The sequence below is a fragment of the Chenopodium album genome, chromosome 15 (genome assembly GCF_948465745.1).
Source record: "Chenopodium album chromosome 15, dcCheAlbu1.1, whole genome shotgun sequence".
Lineage (NCBI taxonomy): Eukaryota > Viridiplantae > Streptophyta > Magnoliopsida > Caryophyllales > Amaranthaceae > Chenopodium > Chenopodium album.
The window spans coordinates 41,692,235-41,714,056 of NC_137848.1; the positions used below are offsets into that span (position 1 = coordinate 41,692,235).

At 37.3% G+C, this 21,822-nt stretch overlaps 1 protein-coding gene and 1 pseudogene across 2 annotated transcripts; both read left to right on the forward strand.

Annotated features, from left to right (window-relative positions):
- The first annotated feature begins 1,077 nt into the window (after positions 1–1,077).
- Positions 1,078–9,990, forward strand: LOC145583163 (casein kinase 1-like protein HD16). 2 transcript variants are annotated; one of them, XM_081640333.1, is made up of 17 exons: positions 1,078–1,498; positions 2,111–2,587; positions 2,906–3,031; positions 3,106–3,179; positions 3,263–3,332; positions 3,416–3,471; positions 3,618–3,689; positions 3,810–3,904; positions 4,190–4,256; positions 4,343–4,472; positions 4,551–4,769; positions 4,862–4,992; positions 8,319–8,493; positions 8,593–8,683; positions 8,806–8,963; positions 9,053–9,235; positions 9,497–9,990. In XM_081640333.1, exons 2-17 carry the CDS (start codon positions 2,168–2,170, stop codon positions 9,554–9,556), a joined length of 2,127 nt encoding a protein of 708 aa, XP_081496459.1. In that variant the 5' UTR covers positions 1,078–1,498; positions 2,111–2,167; the 3' UTR covers positions 9,557–9,990. The 2 variants fall into 2 exon arrangements, with proteins under 2 accessions (XP_081496459.1, XP_081496458.1); XM_081640332.1 differs by having other exon boundaries at positions 1,079–1,498; positions 9,053–9,241.
- Positions 9,897–13,002, forward strand: LOC145581194 (uncharacterized; annotated as a pseudogene).
- The last annotated feature ends 8,820 nt before the right edge of the window (positions 13,003–21,822 follow it).

Below are 21,822 nucleotides of genomic sequence, written 5' to 3' on the forward strand. Positions count from 1 at the left end.
AATTCTTTTACTAAAATGCCCTCAAAGTAGACAAAAAATGAAAATAAAAAGACCACCAAAAGAAGGGTAAAAAAGGTATTAAATTAATCCAAAAAAGCATGAATGGAGTTACTAGTGTCATTGGTGATTGTTGAACGGTGGAGATGATATCTTCAAACTTTTTTTTTTTAAAAAAAAAAATTTGGATGATACACCTTTTTAGGGTATGAGCAAACACATAGCTACAACTCATGCTAATGTCATTAAGTTACTAGAGAAAGTACTATCCTATGCACTTGTATTTTACATTTTTATACATATTACTTTTTTTTTTTTTTTTTTTTTTTTTTTTTTTTTTTTTTTTTTTTTTTTACTAATTGTATATTTTACTTTTTTCCTCTACGAATGGACTATTTTTAACGTAACTTTTATTTTTCCTAGGTCTGTATTCATGTGCCCAATATCAACTATAAAAACGCAAATTAAGGAAAATACAGTAGTAGTAAATATTTTTAAAAGGAAATGCATCTCATTAAAAAGGAAGAAAATTAATTAGATCACATTATTATTATACTCATATTTTTGGACATGATCAATGTAACAGAACTGAGATGTGAAACTTTGTCAACCCAAAGGCCAACTTTGAAAAAAAAAAAAAAAATCATCCGCTTTTTAAAAATGGCAACTCTTTTTTTTTAAGATAATTATGTATATATGTTACTTTTACTTCGCTTGTAAAACATTAAGCAGATCAAAGTGTTGCATTAAAAAAAAATTGAAAAGAGTACACTTGTATAGTTGTACAAGATGTGAAACTTATGAGATTAATATCATATTTTCTGTTTCATATTATGAGATCGTGTCACACTAGAATTCAAAAAGGGGTGTGTAAAGCGAGTGGGGGAATGTGATTTATTGGTAAAATACCAGTTATACCACTATCGCTTGGTTGATCATAAGGCCACATTGCATGCTCCATGTTTTTTCGTATAAAACAGAAGGGTTTTCTTGGACACCATTCAGAAGAAAGAAATACATAGAAAATTAAAAAAAAAAAAAAAAAAAAAAAACATAAATATAAATTAAAAAACCTAAAAAATTAAAAAAAAAATTGAAAAAAAAAGAGAGATAAGCGTTTAGCAAAGCAAAGCATTGGCATTGCACAAAGAAAGACGACCTCTTTCTCCTCTACCTACAACTTTATCTCATAAATTCATCAATACCCAGAAAACTCAAATAATAACTATTCATATTCTTTGATTTTTTCCACCCCATTTCACCCATTTCCCAGAAATTTAATTATTTGTGTTTTGTAAGTTTAATAAACTCAGTTTAATCCCCCTTTCAAACGGATTAAAAAGATAGATTTTTTTTGCATTTTTTCTGTGTAATTTTGTTGCAGATGTAAGCAACTGAAGATCTGTGGCCAATCTTTGTTGGGAATAAGACTGTTTAAAGTCTATTTTTATTGATTTTTGTGCCCGATCCTTGGTGGGTTTGTTGCTCAAAAGAATGATCTGTAAGTGTTTAATTCTTTTACCCTTTGTTTTGATTAAATATGTTGATATTGTTTTGGTTGGTTTTGATTGTTCTTGGTTTACTTGATGATCGATTTTTTGATTTTTAGTTCTAGAAAATTTGAATTTTATTTGGGGTTTGAAAATATTTTTATAATCGGTTAAGTTTTGATTTTTTTTTAAAAGAAGAGTTTGTATGTTATTTTTATGTTTGGGGTTGTATTAGTTTGATGTTTTCTAGCATGTTTTAGCCATGGATGAGTAGTTGTTAGTTTAGAAGTACAAAAAACTTCATGAAATAAGTAGTTATATAGTCACATTTTTATGTTAAAAATATAGATTGGTGAGAGAAATGAAACAAACTATAGCACTATTTTGAACCGTTATTTGTATGTTATTTGAAATGTGTGTGGTTAAAGCTGTTAAAATTAGACCATGCTTTATCAGTTTTAGCTAATTTGGGGGAGTGGATTATCTGATTTTTTGAAGTGGGTGATTGGAAGCGTTGTCTAGTAGTTTGCATAGATTGGTTGCATTGTTTAGATTTAATTGTTTCATTAGCTGCTTTTTTTTGTGATTTTATGAATGAATATGGATTGTTTATGTGTGGACAGGAAAGGTGAAAGGGATTATGTTGTAATCTCGAGGGAGCTAATTTGTATGGGTGGACGATGCCAGAGCTGCGAAGTGGAGCACGAAGATCGAAGAGGCTTGGTGATCTTCAGCAGCCTGCCCCTGAATTGAATGATCAGGGCGAGAATCTTCTTCCACCTACACAAAACAAAACGAGGCGAAGAGGTGGTGGTAGAGGGAGAGGTGCGAATGCTGCAGCTGGTGTAGCTAAAGGGACCCAAGCAGCAGTAGGAGCCAGGCAAACCGGTGGTGCTGGTCGTGGTCGGGGTGTTAGAGTAATAGATTTAGACCCTGAAGTTCCTGGCGAAGGTGCTCAGGTTGCACCTGTAGGAGTTGCTGGTGCTGCACAAAATCGAGTGGAGCTTGCCGCTGATAAAGATATTCCAATGGAGGGAGCGAGTGGTGATAAATTGGTGGCTGCTGAAGAGGATACTAACCTAACACCTGTTCCTGAAAGGGTATACTCTTTTCCTTCACAATGTTATTTCATTTATTTGCTCCTATTGTTGTTTTTTTCCTTAAATAAATTTCTAATCTTATTTACTGCATTGTGGTACTGATAAGCTCTGTTGTCACTCTTTCACTGGTATGTTTGTTATTTTCACTGGATACGTTATTTTGACTATGAGTTGATGCCAAGTCAATTTGTTGTGTTCATTGTGGTTTGCATACTTGTTTAGTCTATTCTCGCATTTCATGAAAATATTTATTCACCTTATTTTGTCTGCTTTGCATTTCATTCTCTTGAGATAATTTAGTGTCAATTTTTTTTCCAGGTTCAAGTAGGCACTTCACCTGTATATAAGATTGAGCGGAAGTTGGGTAAGGGTGGTTTTGGCCAGGTTTATGTTGGCAGAAGAATGGTTGGTGGTACTGACAGGATAGGACCAGATGCTGTTGAGGTAACTTCTGTTCAAATTTATTATATTACATCTTTGCATTATGAGGAATAACTGTTGCATTCTTTTGGCTCCAGGTTGCTGTAAAATTTGAACACCGCAACAGTAAAGGTTGCAATTATGGCCCTCCTTATGAATGGCAGGTTTACAAGTAAGTATTGTATATTTTTTCTTAGCTTTTTGGCAATTTATTTGTTTTTAATGTGTAACTAATGTCTCACATGTTATTTATAGCTCCTTGAATGGATGCTATGGCGTTCCTTCTGTTCATTACAAAGGGCGGCAAGCAGAATTCTACATTTTGGTTAGTAGTTGGCGCTACAAACTCCTTAGATGATGAATAGATTTGGAATTTCATTTTCTATAACGGTATCCTATATGTCTCAGGTCATGGACATGCTTGGACCTAGTCTATGGGATGTTTGGAACTCTCTAGGACAATCGTAAGCATCTACCAACCCCCCCCCCCCCCCCCTCCCCTCCCCTCCCCCCCAACATTCACATGGAAATGATTGTTTATGCCACCTTTATTGTTTGTATGTCTTTATGTGTGATACACAATGAGTTTATGACTGACTACTTGAAACAGGATGTCTCCCAATATGGTAGCATGCATTGCTGTGGAGGCAATATCAATCTTAGAAAAGCTTCATTTGAAAGGGTAAAGACCTTTTGACATGTTAGGTTATATATATATATATATATATATATATATATATATATTCTGTATTTTTGTAAAATATATGTATGTTGATTAGTGAGCTTTTTCTTTTTGTTGAAGTTTTGTGCATGGCGACGTTAAGCCGGAAAATTTTCTTCTCGGTCAACCTGGAACTGCAGATGAGAAGAAGTTATATCTTATAGATCTTGGTCTAGGTATGTCATTTGATTTTCACAACTTTTTCTGAACCCCTTCACAATAAAGTAAAGATAACAAAATGTGTTCAATATTTCTGGGTTCAAGATCACATTCTCTTATTAGTTATTCCATGTGTTGGCCTTAAGCAGCTAGGCACACTTTTCTTGCTGCTTTAATGCCCTCATTATTTTGTTTATGTTGGTGGAGTCTATCTTTACTTCCAGTAAAATTATGTGTTGTCTAAACCATGTAATGTCCTCATGCTGTCTTTTAACTTTGCGGTTAATTTCTTTTGATTTCAGCATCTAGATGGAAAGATGTATCATCTGGGCAACATGTTGAATATGATCAGAGGCCTGATGTATTCAGGTTTGCAAAGTGCTTAATGATTTTCACTTAGAGCTCTTGCATTTCATTTATAGTGTATGACGACAAATATTTGTGTTCTTTGGCAGGGGAACAATAAGATATGCAAGTGTCCATGCACACTTAGGTCGAACAGGCAGTCGGAGGGATGATCTTGAGTCATTGGCATATACTTTGATCTTTCTTATTAAAGGAAGGTTACCGTGGCAGGGTTATCAAGTGAGTTAAAGTTTTGATTTTGATTTATGTTAGATGATTTAGTAACTTGTCTGACTTTTAATTTTTCAACTTGAGTAGGGAGACAACAAAAGTTTTCTTGTTTGTAAGAAAAAAATGGGCACCTCTCCAGAGTTGATGTGTTGTTTTTGTCCTGCCCCATTCAAACATTTTCTTGAAGCTGTGACTGTCATGAAATTTGATGAGGAGCCAAATTATGCAAAACTTATATCACATTTTGATAGTCTAATTGAGCCCTGTGCGCCACTTAGACCTATTAAAATTGATGGGGCCCTTAAGGTTAGGAATTTGGGTATTTTTTTTTTAAGCCTTCTTATATATGTTTGATGAAGAGAAGTTTTCAAGGTTTTTATTCTATGTTCAATACTTAGGTGGGCCATAAACGAGCGCGAATGCTCCTTACCATGGAGGAAGATGAGCAGCCAAAGAAAAAAATACGATTAGGTAGTCCAGCAACTCAGTGGATTTCAGTTTATAATGCTCGTCGTCCCATGAAACAGAGGTAAATTGGAAAAAAAAAAGTCACATGTATTTACTTGCCTGATTTTATATTTGGAGCATCTAGTGATAGTTTTAAATTGTATAATATCAGGAATTTTGGCGAAATTGACAGATCAAATTGGATTATACATTTATGCTAAAGAGTCTAGGGAGTTTTAGCTTATGTTATTACGCATTCAGTAAACTACTTGCATAGTTATTTATAGAAGATGAGCTTTGTTATTGGTGAGTGGTTGTTCTAGATTGATTGTGTTATATGGTACAAAGTATGCCTTATTCTGTTTTCAAGAATTTGTGAAGATGCCAATCAGTTCAAGTTAGTGACATTTTGGACATACTTGCCAATATATACTACGTTGACCATCAATATCTTTAAATTATGTATTATTAAAATTTTAAAAAAGCAGTCTTTTGGAAAATATACATATACATTAAGATAATCCTGTCAACATCTTACATACTAAACTTCATATCTTAGCGAAAGAAGATTGTCCAAGCGGGATGTGAGTAGTATAAATGTCAAAATGATGCGAGTACATGTTGACGGAGGAAGTATAATGTGGATAAAAGATGTCCTATATGGATAATCCCTAAATACTAAGCCATGTTCCATTCTTGGATTTTCCCAAAATATTAGTCCAAAGTGAATTAGTTGTTAGTTTGATTTTAGCAGCTGGCCAATTTAGTTCATTTGGTAGATGTCATATTTTGGTTCATAATATGATATCATATTTGATTTTGTATACGGAATTATCACTTTTGGTTCATGTAGTCGACCCCATTTCTGGGATTAAGGCTTTGTTTGATTGAGGTAGATATCATATTTTCCCTCCATTTTATATTGTTCTATCCACTTTTCAAGGTTTACACCCTCTCACCTTTTTACCCCATGTCTTTTACTTAAATTACCTATTTGGCTATTTCTTACACCCACTCACCATGGTTCAAAAATGCAGTCGTAGTAGTCTAGTAGATTGAAATCTGAGGTGCTTTGTCCAAAAAAAAAAAAAAAAAAATCTGAGGTGATGTGGTTATTGTGACATGAATGTGGTTTAAAAGTATTGTTTTGGAATTTCAATTTGTACTTAAAAATCATGATTCAGGAACCGATAAGAGCATAATAGTAACAAAAATCTAGTATATTCCTGTATATATTTAAGTATAGCCATTATTAGAGTATTGAGTCAGTTAAGCTGAGTCCTTGTCTAAAAAGCTAGGTATTAAAGTTGTAGCGCCAAATATTGGTTGAGATCATAATTATTTGTTGACATGGGCTACAACTTGGTCTAATGCTAAGATCGATACAATGCAGAAAATATTGGTGATATATATTTGAAAATCGTTAAAACTCGGCCCATATGTTATCTTGTGGCCAAGTTTTAACTCCATGCTACTCGGTCACCTTTATTTAGCTAACTTAATGAGTAGAATTTAAAAAAACAGCAGAATATTATTTTATGGAAAGGTTTTCAATTAATTTTAGATATTGAAGCATGTATGGATAAAAATTATGAAGTTTTACTTCCAAAAGCTTGTCTTTCTTTATTTCTTTTTTATTTTTATAAACACTTGCTAAAATATCAGTTTTTGCTAAAACCTTATGTTGAAAGCATAATTGGGGCTACTAGTGCTGTTCTCTCTTGGAAATATTAACCAGTGTTGCAGAAGTTAGCATCAGTTGTTTTAAAGGTCGTATTAACATCATAAACTGGGTTTCATGCAATATATTGACATTTGACACCTCTTATGCGGTGGCGATAGTTCTCTCACTAAATAGGATTTCATGACTATCACAAGGGAGCTAGTTGAGGTTGAATTGAAGATTGTATATTGATTAGGTTGGAAGCAGTGTGTTGGCCTTGGTTGTGTTTAAGCTTAACGGATATTGAATGATGTTCTTTTGGGTTTTCGATCTTATTGAGTAGCAATAATGCAGAATTAGCATGTCTGCTATTCCTTCCCTTTCCTTCATCTAATTCTTGAGGTGAACATGCTCATTTTGACAATCTTCCTTTCCCAAAAGTTGGTAACATTTTAGATTAGTTATCAGGAGCTATGTTTATCTCTCGCTCACACTACTGACGTAGTTGCTTGGTGAATTTACTCATGTTTTGGGTTGTGTTCTGTAGAAACCTTCATCAATGTTTGGATAGAGTATAAAGGGAAGACGTCCTCTTTTTTAAGTGATCAGTTTATGAGTTGATGTGAGAGTACATATTTGTTGTTGATATGGTGTTTTTAGTAGTATGTGTCCATCCAGTAGTTATCATTCCAAACATAATGAGCTTGCTCCTGATTAGGCTTCAGTCTGTGGCTGTTGCTGACATGTATCATGTTTTGGGTGTAAAAAACACAACATTGCTTTCTATTTACAAGGGAGAATCGATGATACATTCAAAGTATCAATTTAAACCATTTGGAGTATAAACTAGTGTTTGGCCCGGACAATACTTCAGGTCATCCAGTCTAAGTTAAATATATTTGAGCTAAGTATGAAAACATAATTGATAGATAGCTAAGGTGTAGGACTTCTAATACATTTTTTTGGTGGTATTGAGTTGGAACAGTACCATTGGCATTTTGTTGTAATGAAAACATGTTCAATAGTGGTGGCATGTAAACTTTCTTAGGAACCTTTTTTTTTTTCAAATGTAATAGTATATATACGTATGGAGGATTCTCTTAGTAAAGATCTTGATGAATTAGTTGGAGTTTTTCATATCAAGATTTAAAACAGAAATGTTTGCTTTGTATTAAAGTTTCTTAATGGTGTATGCTGCATTTGTTAAGTGTTGTCAAAAGATAGTATATTACCTCTGTCTTCTGACTTAGTGTGTGAGTAATAACTGTATGTAGGCAAGGAAGACGATAATTGTGTGAAATTCAATTAACAAATGAGCAACAAGCCAAAATCTCTGGAGTGTGCTAGAAATTTTTTAAATGCTTTATATCTCATAGCTGTATATAAGACCCTTGATTGTGCTGGGAAAGTTTTGAATCCTTTTTATCTCATAGGTTTTTGTGATCTGACAAAAAGCGTGTTTTTGGCTGCCTTCCTTTTCTTAGCTTTAGTGCGTTTTATATCTTGTGTATGTTCTGGTGTTTCTCTACTAGAAGGAACATGTATGGAGACTGTTCTATCCCCTGTTGATAAACTTTTAACATGAGTATGTGCTTGGGGTTCTTTACACATTTTTTTTTTTCACATGTCATCAAATTTGGAATTGGTACTGGTAAACAATAAGCTTGTTCTGTTAACTGCTAGGGCCTTTCTTATACTATCCATATTATCCGGGATAAAGGATATTAATTTTTCTGCTCTTGCAGATATCACTACAATGTTGCCGATGCCAGGCTTAAACAACACATCGACAAGGGAAATGAAGATGGATTGTATATCAGTTGTGTGGCCTCAGCTACTAACCTGTGGGCCCTAATAATGGATGCGGGAACTGGTTTTAATTCTCAAGTGTGGGAACTATCAAACGTCTTCTTGCATAAGGTTTGAAATGCGTGAGCTGAAAGGTTTCTTGTTTCCAGTGCAGATTTTGACTCTGTCTGAAATCTAATCTTTTTCTGCTTTTATATTTGATCTTATTAGGATTGGATCATGGAACAGTGGGAGAAGAATTTCTATATTAGCTCGATAGCTGGTGCATCCAATGGAAGCTCTTTGGTGGTTATGTCTAAAGGTAGTTTGCCAGTATTTGATTCCTCTCCCCTCCCTATAACCACAAACAGCAAAGGCAAAAAATATTTAAGGGTAAATTATCTAATATGATTCTGAAAATTATTGTGTTTTCTTGAAATCTAGGGACTTCTTACACTCAACAGTCATATAAAGTGAGCGATTCATTCCCATTCAAGTGGATTAATAAAAAGTGGAAAGAAGGATTTCATGTAACTTCTATGACAACGGCTGGTAGTCGTTGGGGAGTAGTAATGTCTAGAAATGCAGGATTTACTGATCAGGTATGACCTTATTCCCCAGAAGCTAATTCTTTCCTAGTTTGTGAACTTCCTATGTAATTTAAATCTGACTAATAACAATTTATGAAAAGGTTGTCGAGCTAGATTTCTTGTATCCAAGTGAAGGGATACATAGGAGATGGGAGAGTGGCTACAGAATAACTTCCATGGCTGCAACGCCTGATCAAGCAGCCTTTGTGCTGAGCATTCCAAAGCGTAAAACAACAGATGAAACGCAAGAAACTTTGAGAACCTCTGCCTTTCCCAGTACTCATGTAAAGGTGCCTACCTCTTATAATTCAATTTTTACTTTGTGTTATTCTATAGTTTGGAAGTATTAGAAACTATTACTTTCAAATGAATTAGCATGAACCTTGCATAAGATTAAAGAGTTTGAGCCATTCCTGTTTAAGTTGCTGCTGTGACTTTTCCGATGTTCTTCTTTAGGTAGATTTTACCGAGTATCTAATTCCGTTTCAGTCTAATTTGTTAGATTTATACTGAGTTTTTATTTTCGTTTCCTTCTCCTTTGGCAGGAAAAGTGGGCAAAAAATCTTTATATTGCTTCAATATGCTATGGCCGGACCGTGTGCTGATTTTGTAGCATGTACATATCTCACTGATTTTAAGTGCGCTCTCAAAAGGCTGGAACGGGCGCTAACAGCCGCTATTTTGGGTGTTAGAGGGTGATGAGCCTCTTCTCAACGTCCTGGGGGTATACAGGCTTCCAAAATGATTTACCCCTCCTGTATTTGTAAAAGGTATCCGTATATATATACCATTTGAGAGATAGGGAACCAGAAAAATGGCTAAAAAGCGTTCATAAATTGGAAGAATGCGACCTGGAAGCCAAGATGAGTTAGAGGCTGTAAAATTCTGCCTGAAAAAGACCAACTGATATTCAATATGGAAATGGTATTTTGTTGTTTCATATAAATGGGAGAAGAAATTCCAGCAGAGATTATTTTCACTGTAACTCCTAATCTGCTGGAATCTATTTGGTAATGAAAAATCTTTCTTTAATGTTAAACATTCTTGCCTTGATAGTTTGCTTATAAAAGCTTGAAACCATGAATTTACCGCGAAAAATATCCAGTCTTATCCTCTTATCTTTTCAGCATCTTGCCTGGACTACTTCATCTTGACCTGTGTTAATATTTCAATATATAAACTGTGTGCGAGAAGGCAATGCATTGCTGCCGATCCAACACACATCAACCCGAGGATGTTTGTCTAATACATACATAGAAAATAATAACCGAACCAATTGATTACCGTCCTTCAAAAGCAAAGTATCGATTGCTGGACAGAGATGAGGAATTGTGGTGCAAATTGGTCAAAAAAATAGCAATTTCAAGACAATGCAGTTTTTCGTTTGCTAGGTGTTTTGCACCCATGTAAGCCACTTCACTTGGTGAAAAATGGTACACAAAATTGGTCAAATTGTCAAGTGTTACAGAGAACTTGATGTTTGATGTGGTCATGTGGATGACTTGCATATTTGTCGTGGACTAGTGGTTGACTTCATTCCCTTAAGCATCTATGAAATGTTAGGTTGTCAAAATTTGTAAGAGAATTGGGAAAAAATGGCCTTGCTAGCTTCACTATTTGTAGCTATTCTCTTATAACTCTCATGCAAACCTTCTCTCGGTTGCCCTTCGCAGCAAAAACAAGCACTTCTTCAGTTCACACACACTCTCCTCGCACAACTGGCACTAATTGATTCTCCCAATGCTTCGCTTGCTGGGTTAGAGACCTGGGATTCGAGCTTGGACTGTTGCGAATGGGAACTGGTAACTTGTCGTTCTTCAAGATCGTTATCTAAACAAGTAACTGATCTTAATCTTAACTCTCTTCTCCCCTCACTTGCATATACAAGTAATGCAACATTGGGTGTTGTTTCTTCACATGTTTTAACTCCTCTTTTTAGCATAACAAGTTTGTTGTCTATTGACTTATCATTTAATCTCTTAATTGGGGGTGAAATTCCTTTTTCTGGGTTTCGAAACTTAACCAATCTTGCTCATTTAGACCTTAAAATGAACCAATTTAATGGTTCAATCCCTGAAGAAATGTTTTCTTTAAGGAACTTACAGTACCTTGATATGAGTAGCAACTCATTGTAGGTACTCTGAGTTCTGCAGTAGACGGTCTAAGAAACTTGAAGTTTCTGAATCTAGATGAGAATTTCCTGCATGGAAATATCCCAGTAGAGATCGGATACCTTGCTAAACTACACACATTATCACTTCGACAAAACCAATTCTGTGGTGGGATTTCATCCGTGTTGCTGAATTTGATTGAGTTGGAGGTCTTAGACTTGCGCAATAATTCTTTCACTGGTGAGATTCCGCCTGATATTGGTAATTTAGCAATTCTTTCGACACTGGCCTTGAGCAGGAATTCCCTGACAGGAGGAATTCCTGGTTCAATCCAAATGATCAGTAATCTCACCACCCTTGAGTTGAATAATAACTTATTATCAGGAAGAATTCCTGCTTGGTTGTTTGATTTGGAAATGCTGAAGATTTTAAATCTTGGAGGAAACAAACTTATGCTAGATAACCCTGCGAAACTGGTTCCAAAGTGCCAGTTATCTTTGCTAGTTTTGAGGTCTTGTGGACTAAAAGGCCTTATTCCTCGGTGGATTTCGGATCAAATAAGCTTGGATTTTTTAGACCTTAGTGAGAATGAGCTTGAAGGCGGCTTCCCTCTTTGGCTAGCAGAAATGGAGATTGGAAGCATCATTCTGTCAGACAACAAGCTATCTAGTTCACTGCCACCAAGATTATTTCAATCAAAGAGTCTATCCGTCCTCGCTTTAAGTAGGAATAACTTCTCAGGGGAGTTGCCTGAAACAATTGGAGAGTCTCAGCTTATGCTACTAATGCTATCAGACAACAATTTCTCTGGCCAACTGCCTCAATCATTGCCAAACATTTACAGGCTTTTGCTCCTCGACTTGTCGAAAAACAGTCTCTCAGGTAACAAATTCCCTATTTTTAACCCGGACTTTTTCCTTGCATTCATTGATCTTTCTTCCAATAGATTCTACGGTGAAATCCCCACCGGGTTTGGCCCGGGTGTGATCATTCTTTCTCTTGGTGAAAATCAGTTTTCTGGTCCACTTCCTAAGAATCTGACTAAATTCACTCAGCTGAAGCACCTTGATCTTCATGACAATAACATCTCTGGAGAAATCCCATCATTCCTGTCTAGTCTTTCCTCACTTCAAACCTTAAGCCTTCGAAACAACTCTCTTACAGGATCGATTCCTAATGATCTTGCAAACCTCACGCGTCTCCAAATCATTGATCTTTCCAACAATAAGCTTGTTGGTGACATCCCTTCAAGGCTTGGAGACTTTCCTGGCATGATCAATCATCCTGATACATCCACTCTATCGTCTGGTTTGTTTAGCTTCGATATTAAATTCCAGGACCTGATAGTGAACTGGAAAAGCTCCAAGCGAGGTTTATCTAAATACAACCTTGATTTCTACTCTCTATTAGACCTGTCAAATAACCAACTCACAAACCAGATTCCGAGCTCATTAGGTGGCCTTGAGACGCTCAAGTTACTAAATCTTTCCCACAACGCCTTCCAAGGAAGCATTCCATCTAGCTTTGGTGGTCTGCAGAATGTCGAGACCTTAGATTTGTCACACAATACTCTCTCAGGAGGAATCCCGGTATCATTTACCAAACTCCAACAGCTGACTACTTTAGATTTGAGCAACAACAAGCTTAAAGGAAGGATTCCGGAAAGTCCTCAGTTGGATACTCTGAATGATCCTAACATATATGCTAATAACAGTGGGTTATGTGGGGTGCCTATACGTGTGGCTTGTCCTGATGATGCAGAACCTGCAGTTAATGAGTCAGGGGAAGAGCGCGAGGAAACATTTTCATGGAAGGGTGCTGGTATTGGTGTTCCAGTAGGATTTATAATAGTAGTTTCAAGTATGTATATTGCTGGCCTTTTCAATATCAGGACTAATCGTCGTAGCTCTAATAGAGCAAGATCCAGAAGCAAGAAGTAGCCTAGCTTCTTGCCTGATGTTTTCTATATGCATATTGTATATCAATATTGGAGTAACATGGACATTTTTCTGTCCTTGTTCCCTTTATTTGTTTAAATACTTAATATGTTCCCTTTCATTGCCATAATTGCTTCGTATGAACAAGCTATTACAGAACAAGAAATGTATCATAAGTTATGGGAAATTTTCCGTAACGATATTTAAATGCATGTTAGTTTATTACACCCTCTTAAGTATTAGTAGGAGGGATCCTTTAAATTATTCCAAGTATGTTAGAAAAAAAGAAGTTACGATGGATTTTGCTTAATTTGTCTCAATTAAAGCTATATAATTTGAAATTTTATAATTTTTCCAATACCTAGTGAGAGATATTGTTAGTAAAAAATACAACCTCCGTTTTTTATTAGTTGACACGTTTTGACTTTAGCACTATTCACACCTCCCTTTGACCATGTTTTGTGATTTATATATAAGGAAAAATATAATCAAATGGGATCTTGTTAGATTCGTTATAATGTATATTTTCATAATATCAACTTTTTATAATTTTTGTTTATCGGTAATTAATGATATTAATGATTTAATTTGTGCATTGGCAAATTTGACTAAAGAAACGTGTCAACTAAAAAGAAACGGAGGAAATATAGATTAACAAATGTGAATATACTATAAATCTTTTTTTTTTGGGGGGGGGGGGGGGGGGGGGTTAGAGAGCTACTCCCCCCGTTTTTAAATACTTGCTCCACTTTTCTTTTCCGGCCGTTTTTAAATATTTGCTCCATTTTCTTATTTGGAAAGCTTTTACAATATTTAATTAATTTCTCCTACCAAGTAGACCCAGCAATATTAATTTCATATTCTCTCTCCTTCAATTTTCTCCACTACTTTTGGTTTTTTTTATATTTTTTTTATTCTTCTACCAACCCCACTACCTCCATATTTTATTACTTTCTCCAATTTCTCCTAAAACTCCGCGCATGGAGAAATGGAGCAAATATTTAAAAGTGGAGGGAGTATAAGCTTAGGGTGAGGGTGAGAATCAATCCTATAATCTCTTGAAGGCAAGAGGGAAGCTCTAATCACTTGAGCTATCTCTCACTCTCTGATAAAAGCCGTATTTGGTCATTAACAATCTTTTAAGAACAGTGTTACGGAGTATTTTTAAAAAAGAATAATAAAAAACCTTCCTCTTGTATTAAAACTAGTTAATGCCTGGAATTTTCATTTTTTTTAACAATAATTAAATCCTCTTGCATAGTTAGGGCCTGTTCACTTTAGCTTAATTTCAATTCAGTTCAGCTCCAATCAGTTCAGTTCAGTTTCTAATTTCCTTCTCTTATAAAATATTCATTTTAGCTCTATTCAGTTCAGTTTAGCTCCAATCAGTCCAGCTCAATTCAATTCAGTTTAGCTCAATTCAGTAAATGTAAACAAGCCCTTAGTTTATCAACAAATGGAATTATCAATACGTAACAAATTAGGTTTTTATTTTTAGTTTTTTAATTTTTTAATTTTTTTTAACTCGGTCAAATTGAATAGAGGATTGTGTATGTTAAGGTTAAAATTTTCTATCTTATCTTTTACCTTGATAAATTAACATCTAGTTACCGATTGCTTTTAAATATCAACGTCAATTGGTTCAAGCTTTAAAACTAACTTCAAATTATTCATCTAAAAAAAATAATAGCATAAAAATGTGGTTGGCGAGAAAATTTTTATGTGGTGTTAACATGTGTGACCTACGAATGATTTTTAGATTATTTTAGTATAGTAGTAAAGATAGGTACTGTATCTATCTAATAACAATTTTTCTTGTGTGAGATTCATTTGTCATGGAATGGGAAGACCCCTGTGTGCTAATTAGGGGTGTTCACATTAGGTTAACCGTACTGTTAAGTCTTAACGGTACGGTTAACCGTTAGAGCGGTTACTTAAAAACACGAACCGTAACCGTGCCATTAAGGAACAGTTAACCGCAACGATTAACCATTTCTTAACGGTATGGTTACCGGTTAACCGCTAATCAATAAATAAATTATAAATCAATACTTTTTGCCCATCCAAGAGTTTCAACTCTAATACAAATTTGGATATAAATAAGAATAAACTCCAATTAGTTGATTACAAATCAATAAAGATTATGTTCGAGTTAACTTATTTAATTATACTTCACTTTTCCCTAAAAAATATATATATAAAAGTATACTTCACTTTTAATGGTTAACCATCAGTGTAACCGTAATCGTAGTGTTATATTTTATCTCTCTAGAAACGAGAGCACCTCTCACTAAGAAAGTGAGTCCAGCTTAGCTTTGCTAAGGATATCAAAATCTTCAAGCTTATCTATCTGCATGCATGCAGATTATATTTGATCTTCTGCAATTGTATTTCAGCCTAGGTGGGTAAGATTCATTAAAATCCCTTCTAGGTAGGAGGAATCTTAATATTTTGGCTTCTGTTTTGGATTACTGATAATCCTTTTTGATAACCAAGAAACTTTCTTGTTATCACAAAACTTCTCGGCTCCCAAGTTAAAGGCTGGAACCTTTCCTAAGCATTTCTCTCCTTTCAAAAAAGCTGAGCGCCTCCTTATTTCTCATGCAACCAATCTGCTCCAAGCATTTATGTTGCTTATTTTCTACTGGTGGAATTAAACATAGCTAGAGGCGGCTAACTACATTTAGTGTTTATGCTATCTAGTGTTCTTGCTCCCCACGCTCAAACTCTCCAGCTTCCAAGAACTAAGGGTTTGGCTATAAATGAGAAGTGCAGTTCAGCAAGTTAAACTCATCTGATTATACCATTCTTCTGTCCTTCTCCCTCTCTTCTGATTTCTGTCTTTTTCTATTTTCCCCTGTTATTCTCTCTGTTACTCTATGAACAATAACAACCAATACACTAACGCTCATAATGAGCATCAAAATCTGGATCTAAGAGGGGGACCGTTAATTCCTAACCCTCGAGATTTTGAAGATGAAAACATCAACATCAATTTCAACTTGAGTGTGATAGGTCTATTTGTTGGACCACGACCTCCTTCTGTTTCATATGTGCAACACATTGTTAATTCACGATGGATAAGAAGCGGTGAAATAAGGGTCCATAGATCAGGACCTTATTTCTTGTTTGAATGCACGAATGGGGCAGATCAACAAGCATTGGTGAGGGTTAGCACTGCAGTTTTTGATGGAAGGTTTATCAACTTCCGAAGGTATCAAGTGGACTACGTTCCACACCAAATGAACTTCACTTTGACGAGGCTTTGGGTCAGAGTTTATGGCCTCCCTCTAGCTTATCTCACGCCGGGATGGGCTAGGCAGATCTTTAGACACATTGGGTATATTGAGGAACTAGATCTTGAAGGCGGAGATCTACCAATCCAAGCAGAATTGAGAGCTAGAGTGCTAGTGGATTTATCCATCCCACTAATCCCTGGGTGTTTCATACCCTTGGAGGGAAATAGGGTCATTTGGGTGTATTTGAGGTATGAAGGAATTTACAGGTTCTGTAAATCATGCGGACGTGCTGGGCATGCTACGGAGCGCTGTCGTCTTCATCCAACAATAGCAAGAAGACGAGTCAGAAGGAGACTCGACGAAGTGGAGGCAGATGGCATACAGGTTCTCTACGGACCAACTGAATACCCTTTTTATTCTAATTATATTCGTGGGTTGCCAGATATATACAGGTTTCGTAACTCAGGGGTCGATTTGAGGCATCATAATCACCCGGAAGACGATCCGGTTTTTATGAGAATGCCAAGAGAAGACATGGAGTATGAGGAAGAGCACCCACTGGAAGGGCACTCATCTTCGCCAAATAGCAGTGGCAGTGACAGGTTTCACACTGGAGAAGAGGAATTTTCGACTGATGATTCGGAAATAATCGAGTTAGAAGAAATAGATCCAATCCAACCGGATCTTGCTCTTTCTCCTGGAAGAAGGCTAGGGATAGGTCATGACCCCTACGCCGAGTTCATTGCAGCGAGGCAAGCAAACCCTAACACGGGTATTTCAACAAGTAATGTGAGAAGACAACTTTTCAACGCTGATAGTGAAGCAGGAAGGAGGAGTAATGCGGGTTTGTTTCCACCTCTGATTAGCAACCCGTCACCTCCTCCAAGGCCAAATTTTGTGGGCTCAACCTTTGAGGTTGGAGAGCCATCATCGGCGCAGCAGGCTAGGGGTCAAGCTGGTGGTCCAGGAACAATCTTCCATACCCTTGGCATTTCTGAATGGGCCGCAACAAGGGGTTTTGAGAGATATCAACCAAGTTCTGGGGATGATAGGGGCGAGCAGATCAGGCCCACAGCTCACATGGCAGCACTGATGCCGCAGCAAGGCTACTCAGACTCAACAGTTATGACAACCGTGAGAAACAATGAGGAAGATCTATCTGATGGGGAATATGCGAGTATAATGCAAGCTGGTACAATTCTTGCGCTTGGTATCCGAAGTGCGAGAAGAGTAGAAATTCAGGCTATTCATCGAACAACAAGAGGCACCACTCATCCGTATTTGCAGCTATCTCCGGAAGACCTTGGGGGGCTGCCATGCCTCCCTCTCACCGAATTTGATCCGCCAAACACACCGGTATCGCATCTTAGCTCCTTCAATTTTACTGATTTGTTTAACTATGATGATAGTGCAAACAACAAAGAAAGAATAAGAGAAGCAATAGGGCATCTTCCACACTCGTGTGATGGTGACTCGGTTAGGCAAAGTGATTCGGATCACACATGGGTGGATCGTAAGAGGCTCAAGAGGTTATATAGGTGGTCCGAGAAAGGGGGCTTCAACATTTGGAGGAAATGTGACAAAGGGGCAATGAAATTTGCCTCAAAGGCATTGTCGGATCCGGATATGGCTCGTGAAATGGGGGTGGAGATTGATGAGGATATACAGAAAAGGGGAAAGAACAAAAGGCACCAAGAGTTCTCATCATCATCCTCGGAATCGGTCAAAAGGCAAAAGAGTGAAGAGGTTACTTCGGCTCTAAGGGAAGTAACGGATGACATGGATATTGACTTGCAACTTTCTATCTTCGAATCGGTGAAGATCTCGACTAATGGTGAGGTAGCTGTACCAGATCAGCTCCCAAAAGTAATATGAAGGTGGTTACTTGGAATTGTAGGGGCTTAAATGATCCACACTCCCTTGCAATTCCTTATCTAGTGTGGCTCTATCGGTCAAAATTGCCTTTGTTTATGTTTATTTCTGAAACTAAAATGGACTATGTTAGTGCGGCTAGTAAGTTATGTAGTTTGCACCCTACTTCAATTTTTGGTTGCAATTCGGATGGAAGTAGGGGAGGGCTTTTAGTATTAGGATGGTCTAATGATGTAGTTGATTGCTTGTATGCATCAAAAAACTTTATCTTTTGTAAACTCAATGAAGCTAATGGAAGTTCTAAGTATATCTTGTTTCTTTATGGAGAGCCTCAAGTAGAAAATAGAGCTATCATTTGGGAACAACTCCAATGGTTTGTGGAGGAGTATAAAAATGTGCTTATAATGGGAGATTTCAACCAAGTGGAAAGTGGAAGTGATAAAGTAGGAGGTTTAAATCAAATTAGAGGGATTAACTCCTTCTTGGATTGGAGATTTAGCAGTAATGTTACGGAAGTTCCTTTTTCGGGGCCAAGGTTCACTTGGAGCAACAAAAGGGAAGGAAATGAACTCATTTTGGAAAGACTAGATCGGGCCTACATCACTGAAGAATGGTTTGAACACTCTCCGGATGGGAAAATAGTTCATGAACCCATTATTTGTTCTGATCATGCTGCCATTACTTACAACTCAGAAAAATGCATCCATACTTCCAACAGACCTTACCAGATTGAAAATTGGTGCCTCCGTTTTCAGGAAATTAGGAACATTGTTGAAAGGGAATGGAATGTGGAAATTCAAGGTTCCTTTATGTTCCAATTAGCAAGGAAGCTGAATGGGGTTAGAACAAAGATGCAATATTGGTGTGTGGAAAACAAAAAAGTTTGGGGGATCAACTGGAGGAAAGTCACCAAGGAGCTACATGACACGGGGATGAATATCAATTCGATTCAAGAAGGGGGTGGTTACATTCAACTCATAAATAGACTCATCCCGGAGAACCAGATTAGTTTTGAATTCTGGAAACAACGAATGAAGTCAACTTGGCTCAAATATGGTGATTGCCCCACCCCCACAATGTACAGGAAAGTGAAACAACGACAGTTACACAACGAAATTGTGACTTTAAGAAATGAGAATGAAGACTGGGTTGAGGGGCAAAAAGAGGTGGAAGAAATAATTTTAACTTCCATAAAAGGCATCTATAAGCCGGTCATGCCAAACAATCATGGGGAGAATATTGACTTGGTCATAAGGGAACTGGATATCCCTCAACTCTCTGGGGAAGACAAAGACTGGCTTGACAAGCCTTTCACAGATCAAGAAATAACAAAGGCGATGTTTGGTATTCATAAATCAAAGTCACCTGGGCCGGATGGGTTCACTGCAGATTTCTTTCACATATACTGGAAGGAGGTAGGAAAATTGGTGTTGGACAGCGTCCACCAATTCTTGAGAACTGGGAACATGCTCAAAGAATGGAATCAATCCCTGCTAGTGCTAATCCCAAAGGTCAAAGTCCCAGAGCTGGCTAATCAATTCAGACCTATTAGCCTTTGCAACACGATCTACAAGTGCATCTCTAAGTGCCTTGTAAACAGAATCAAAGTCATCCTGCCAAAGCTAATCTCAGAATACCAGCATGCCTTCATCCCAGGGAGATATATGGAAGATAACATTCTCCTAAGTCATGAACTGATGCATCTTATTAACTCAAAGAAGGGGTCAAACTTCACGGCTGTAAAGATTGATATGTCAAAAGCTTATGACAGGGTGGACTGGCTCTTTCTTCTTAAAGTCCTACAGGCTTACGGCTTCTCTTGTCACTGGATCCGAATGATCTCGCAGTGCATTTCAACAGTGAGTTACAAGACAATCATCAATAGGAAAGCAACAGATCACTTTTCCCCCAATTGTGGGTTAAGGCAAGGGGACCCACTATCCCCTTACCTCTTCATTTTTTGTATGGACATTCTATCTAGAATGTTATCTTTGGCAGAAGACATCAACCAGTTTAAAGGTTTGAGGGTCTCTAGAAGGTCTCCCTCCATCTCCCACTTGTTCTTTGCGGATGATGCCATGCTTTTCTTCAAAGCAGACGAAGGATCGTGTAAATGCATCAGGGACATTCTACACAGGTTTGGTACAGTTTCGGGCCAACAATTAAACCTCCATAAGTCCTTTGTCAAATTTTCCCCATGTGTTGATAACAATACTCGTTTAGAGCTGAAAAGGATCCTGGCTATGTCTGAAACAGATAATATGGGGATCCATTTGGGGGCACCGATTGATATTCAGGGGAAGAAGAAAGATTCGTTCCAATACTTAGTGGACAAAGTTTCGGATAGAATAGTCTCTTGGGCAGCTATGCGTCTCTCACAAGCTGCAAAACTTGTTCTCATCAACACAGTATTGGTTAGTATCTCGGCTCACGTTATGAAATGCCTTAAACTCCCCCAGAGCATTGCCAACAAGCTTGACTCGCTAATTACTAGATTCTGGTGGTCAAATAACGGAAATAAGGGTATGCACTGGGTAAGTAGGACCATCACCCAGCTCCCCAAAAGCATGGGAGGACTGGGCATTAGGGGTACAACAAGTCTAAATGATGCCCTCCTGTTCAAACAAGCAACAAGGATGCACCTAAACCCGCAGTTACTTATTTCTAGAGTGCACAAAGGATTGCAATCTTGCAGCATTTGCTCAATGGCTAGCAAATATATCAGGGTGGGAACCCCCTCAATGGGAAGAGCTAGCATTCAAAAGGTCACTTGTGCTTTCAAAGAAGGTTTTGCTTGGAAAGTTGGTAACGGGGAGGATATTAAGGCCACAAGTATGCCCTGGGTTAATGGGGAAACCCCAGTTGCTAATTCAAACCAAACTCTAAGGGCCTCGATGAACTGGAAGGTAAGTGATTTTATTGACAGGAATACGGCCACTTGGAAAGCGGGAAAGGTAAGAGAATGTTTTGATTGGGATAGTGCAAGGAATATTTTGGCCATGGAGTTACCCTCGAAAAGGGAGGATGACTTTCTTTATTGGAAATTCCATCCGTCAGGAAGATATACAGTTAAAACTGGGTACTACTATCTCACCAAGGGTAATGATTTAGGCCAAGGGGCTAGCAATGATAGAGATCAGAAGCTCATAAAACTTATTTGGGGAATGAGCATCCAGCCAAAATGGAAGATCTTTTTGTGGAAATTGTATCATGATGGTATTGCGGTTAAGGCCAACCTAGCCAATAGAGGGATAGAGATAGACGAGACCTGTGGCTATTGTGGGGTGGATTTGGAAGACAGCCAACACCTTTTTCGATTCTGTAATCTAGCAAAGGAGGTCTGGGCAAGAAGTGCCCTGGCAATCTGCTCTGATATTACTGGATTCACTTCCTTGAGAAGATGGATCCAATACTTTATCCTGCTGTTCAATAGCGAGGATGGTAAGTATAGTACCCGTATTGTTTTGTTTATTGCAACATTATGGGGACTGTGGAAAACTAGGAATGCAAGAAGCTTCAACGATGCAACGGGGGGAACAAGCATGGTGATGGAATTCATCAACCAGGCAATGCAAGATCATGAAACCTTCACCCAAGCTGTAGACTTGCAGCATAATAGAGAGAACGAGGTTATTGATGGGCCTACCCTTCCTCCTGGTTTTAATTATATTCAACTAGGAAAGGAAAAGGAGGGTTTTGACAACTTCATTGT

Bases quoted from the DNA above. Each gene is read 5' to 3' on its own strand.
- LOC145583163 (XM_081640332.1), top strand. From the start codon at position 2,168: ATGCCAGAGCTGCGAAGTGGAGCACGAAGATCGAAGAGGCTTGGTGAT. The intron at 3,472-3,617 runs GTAAGCATCTAC...TACTTGAAACAG, and splicing joins TGGAACTCTCTAGGACAATC to GATGTCTCCCAATATGGTAG. The intron at 3,690-3,809 runs GTAAAGACCTTT...TTTTTGTTGAAG, and splicing joins GAAAAGCTTCATTTGAAAGG to TTTTGTGCATGGCGACGTTA.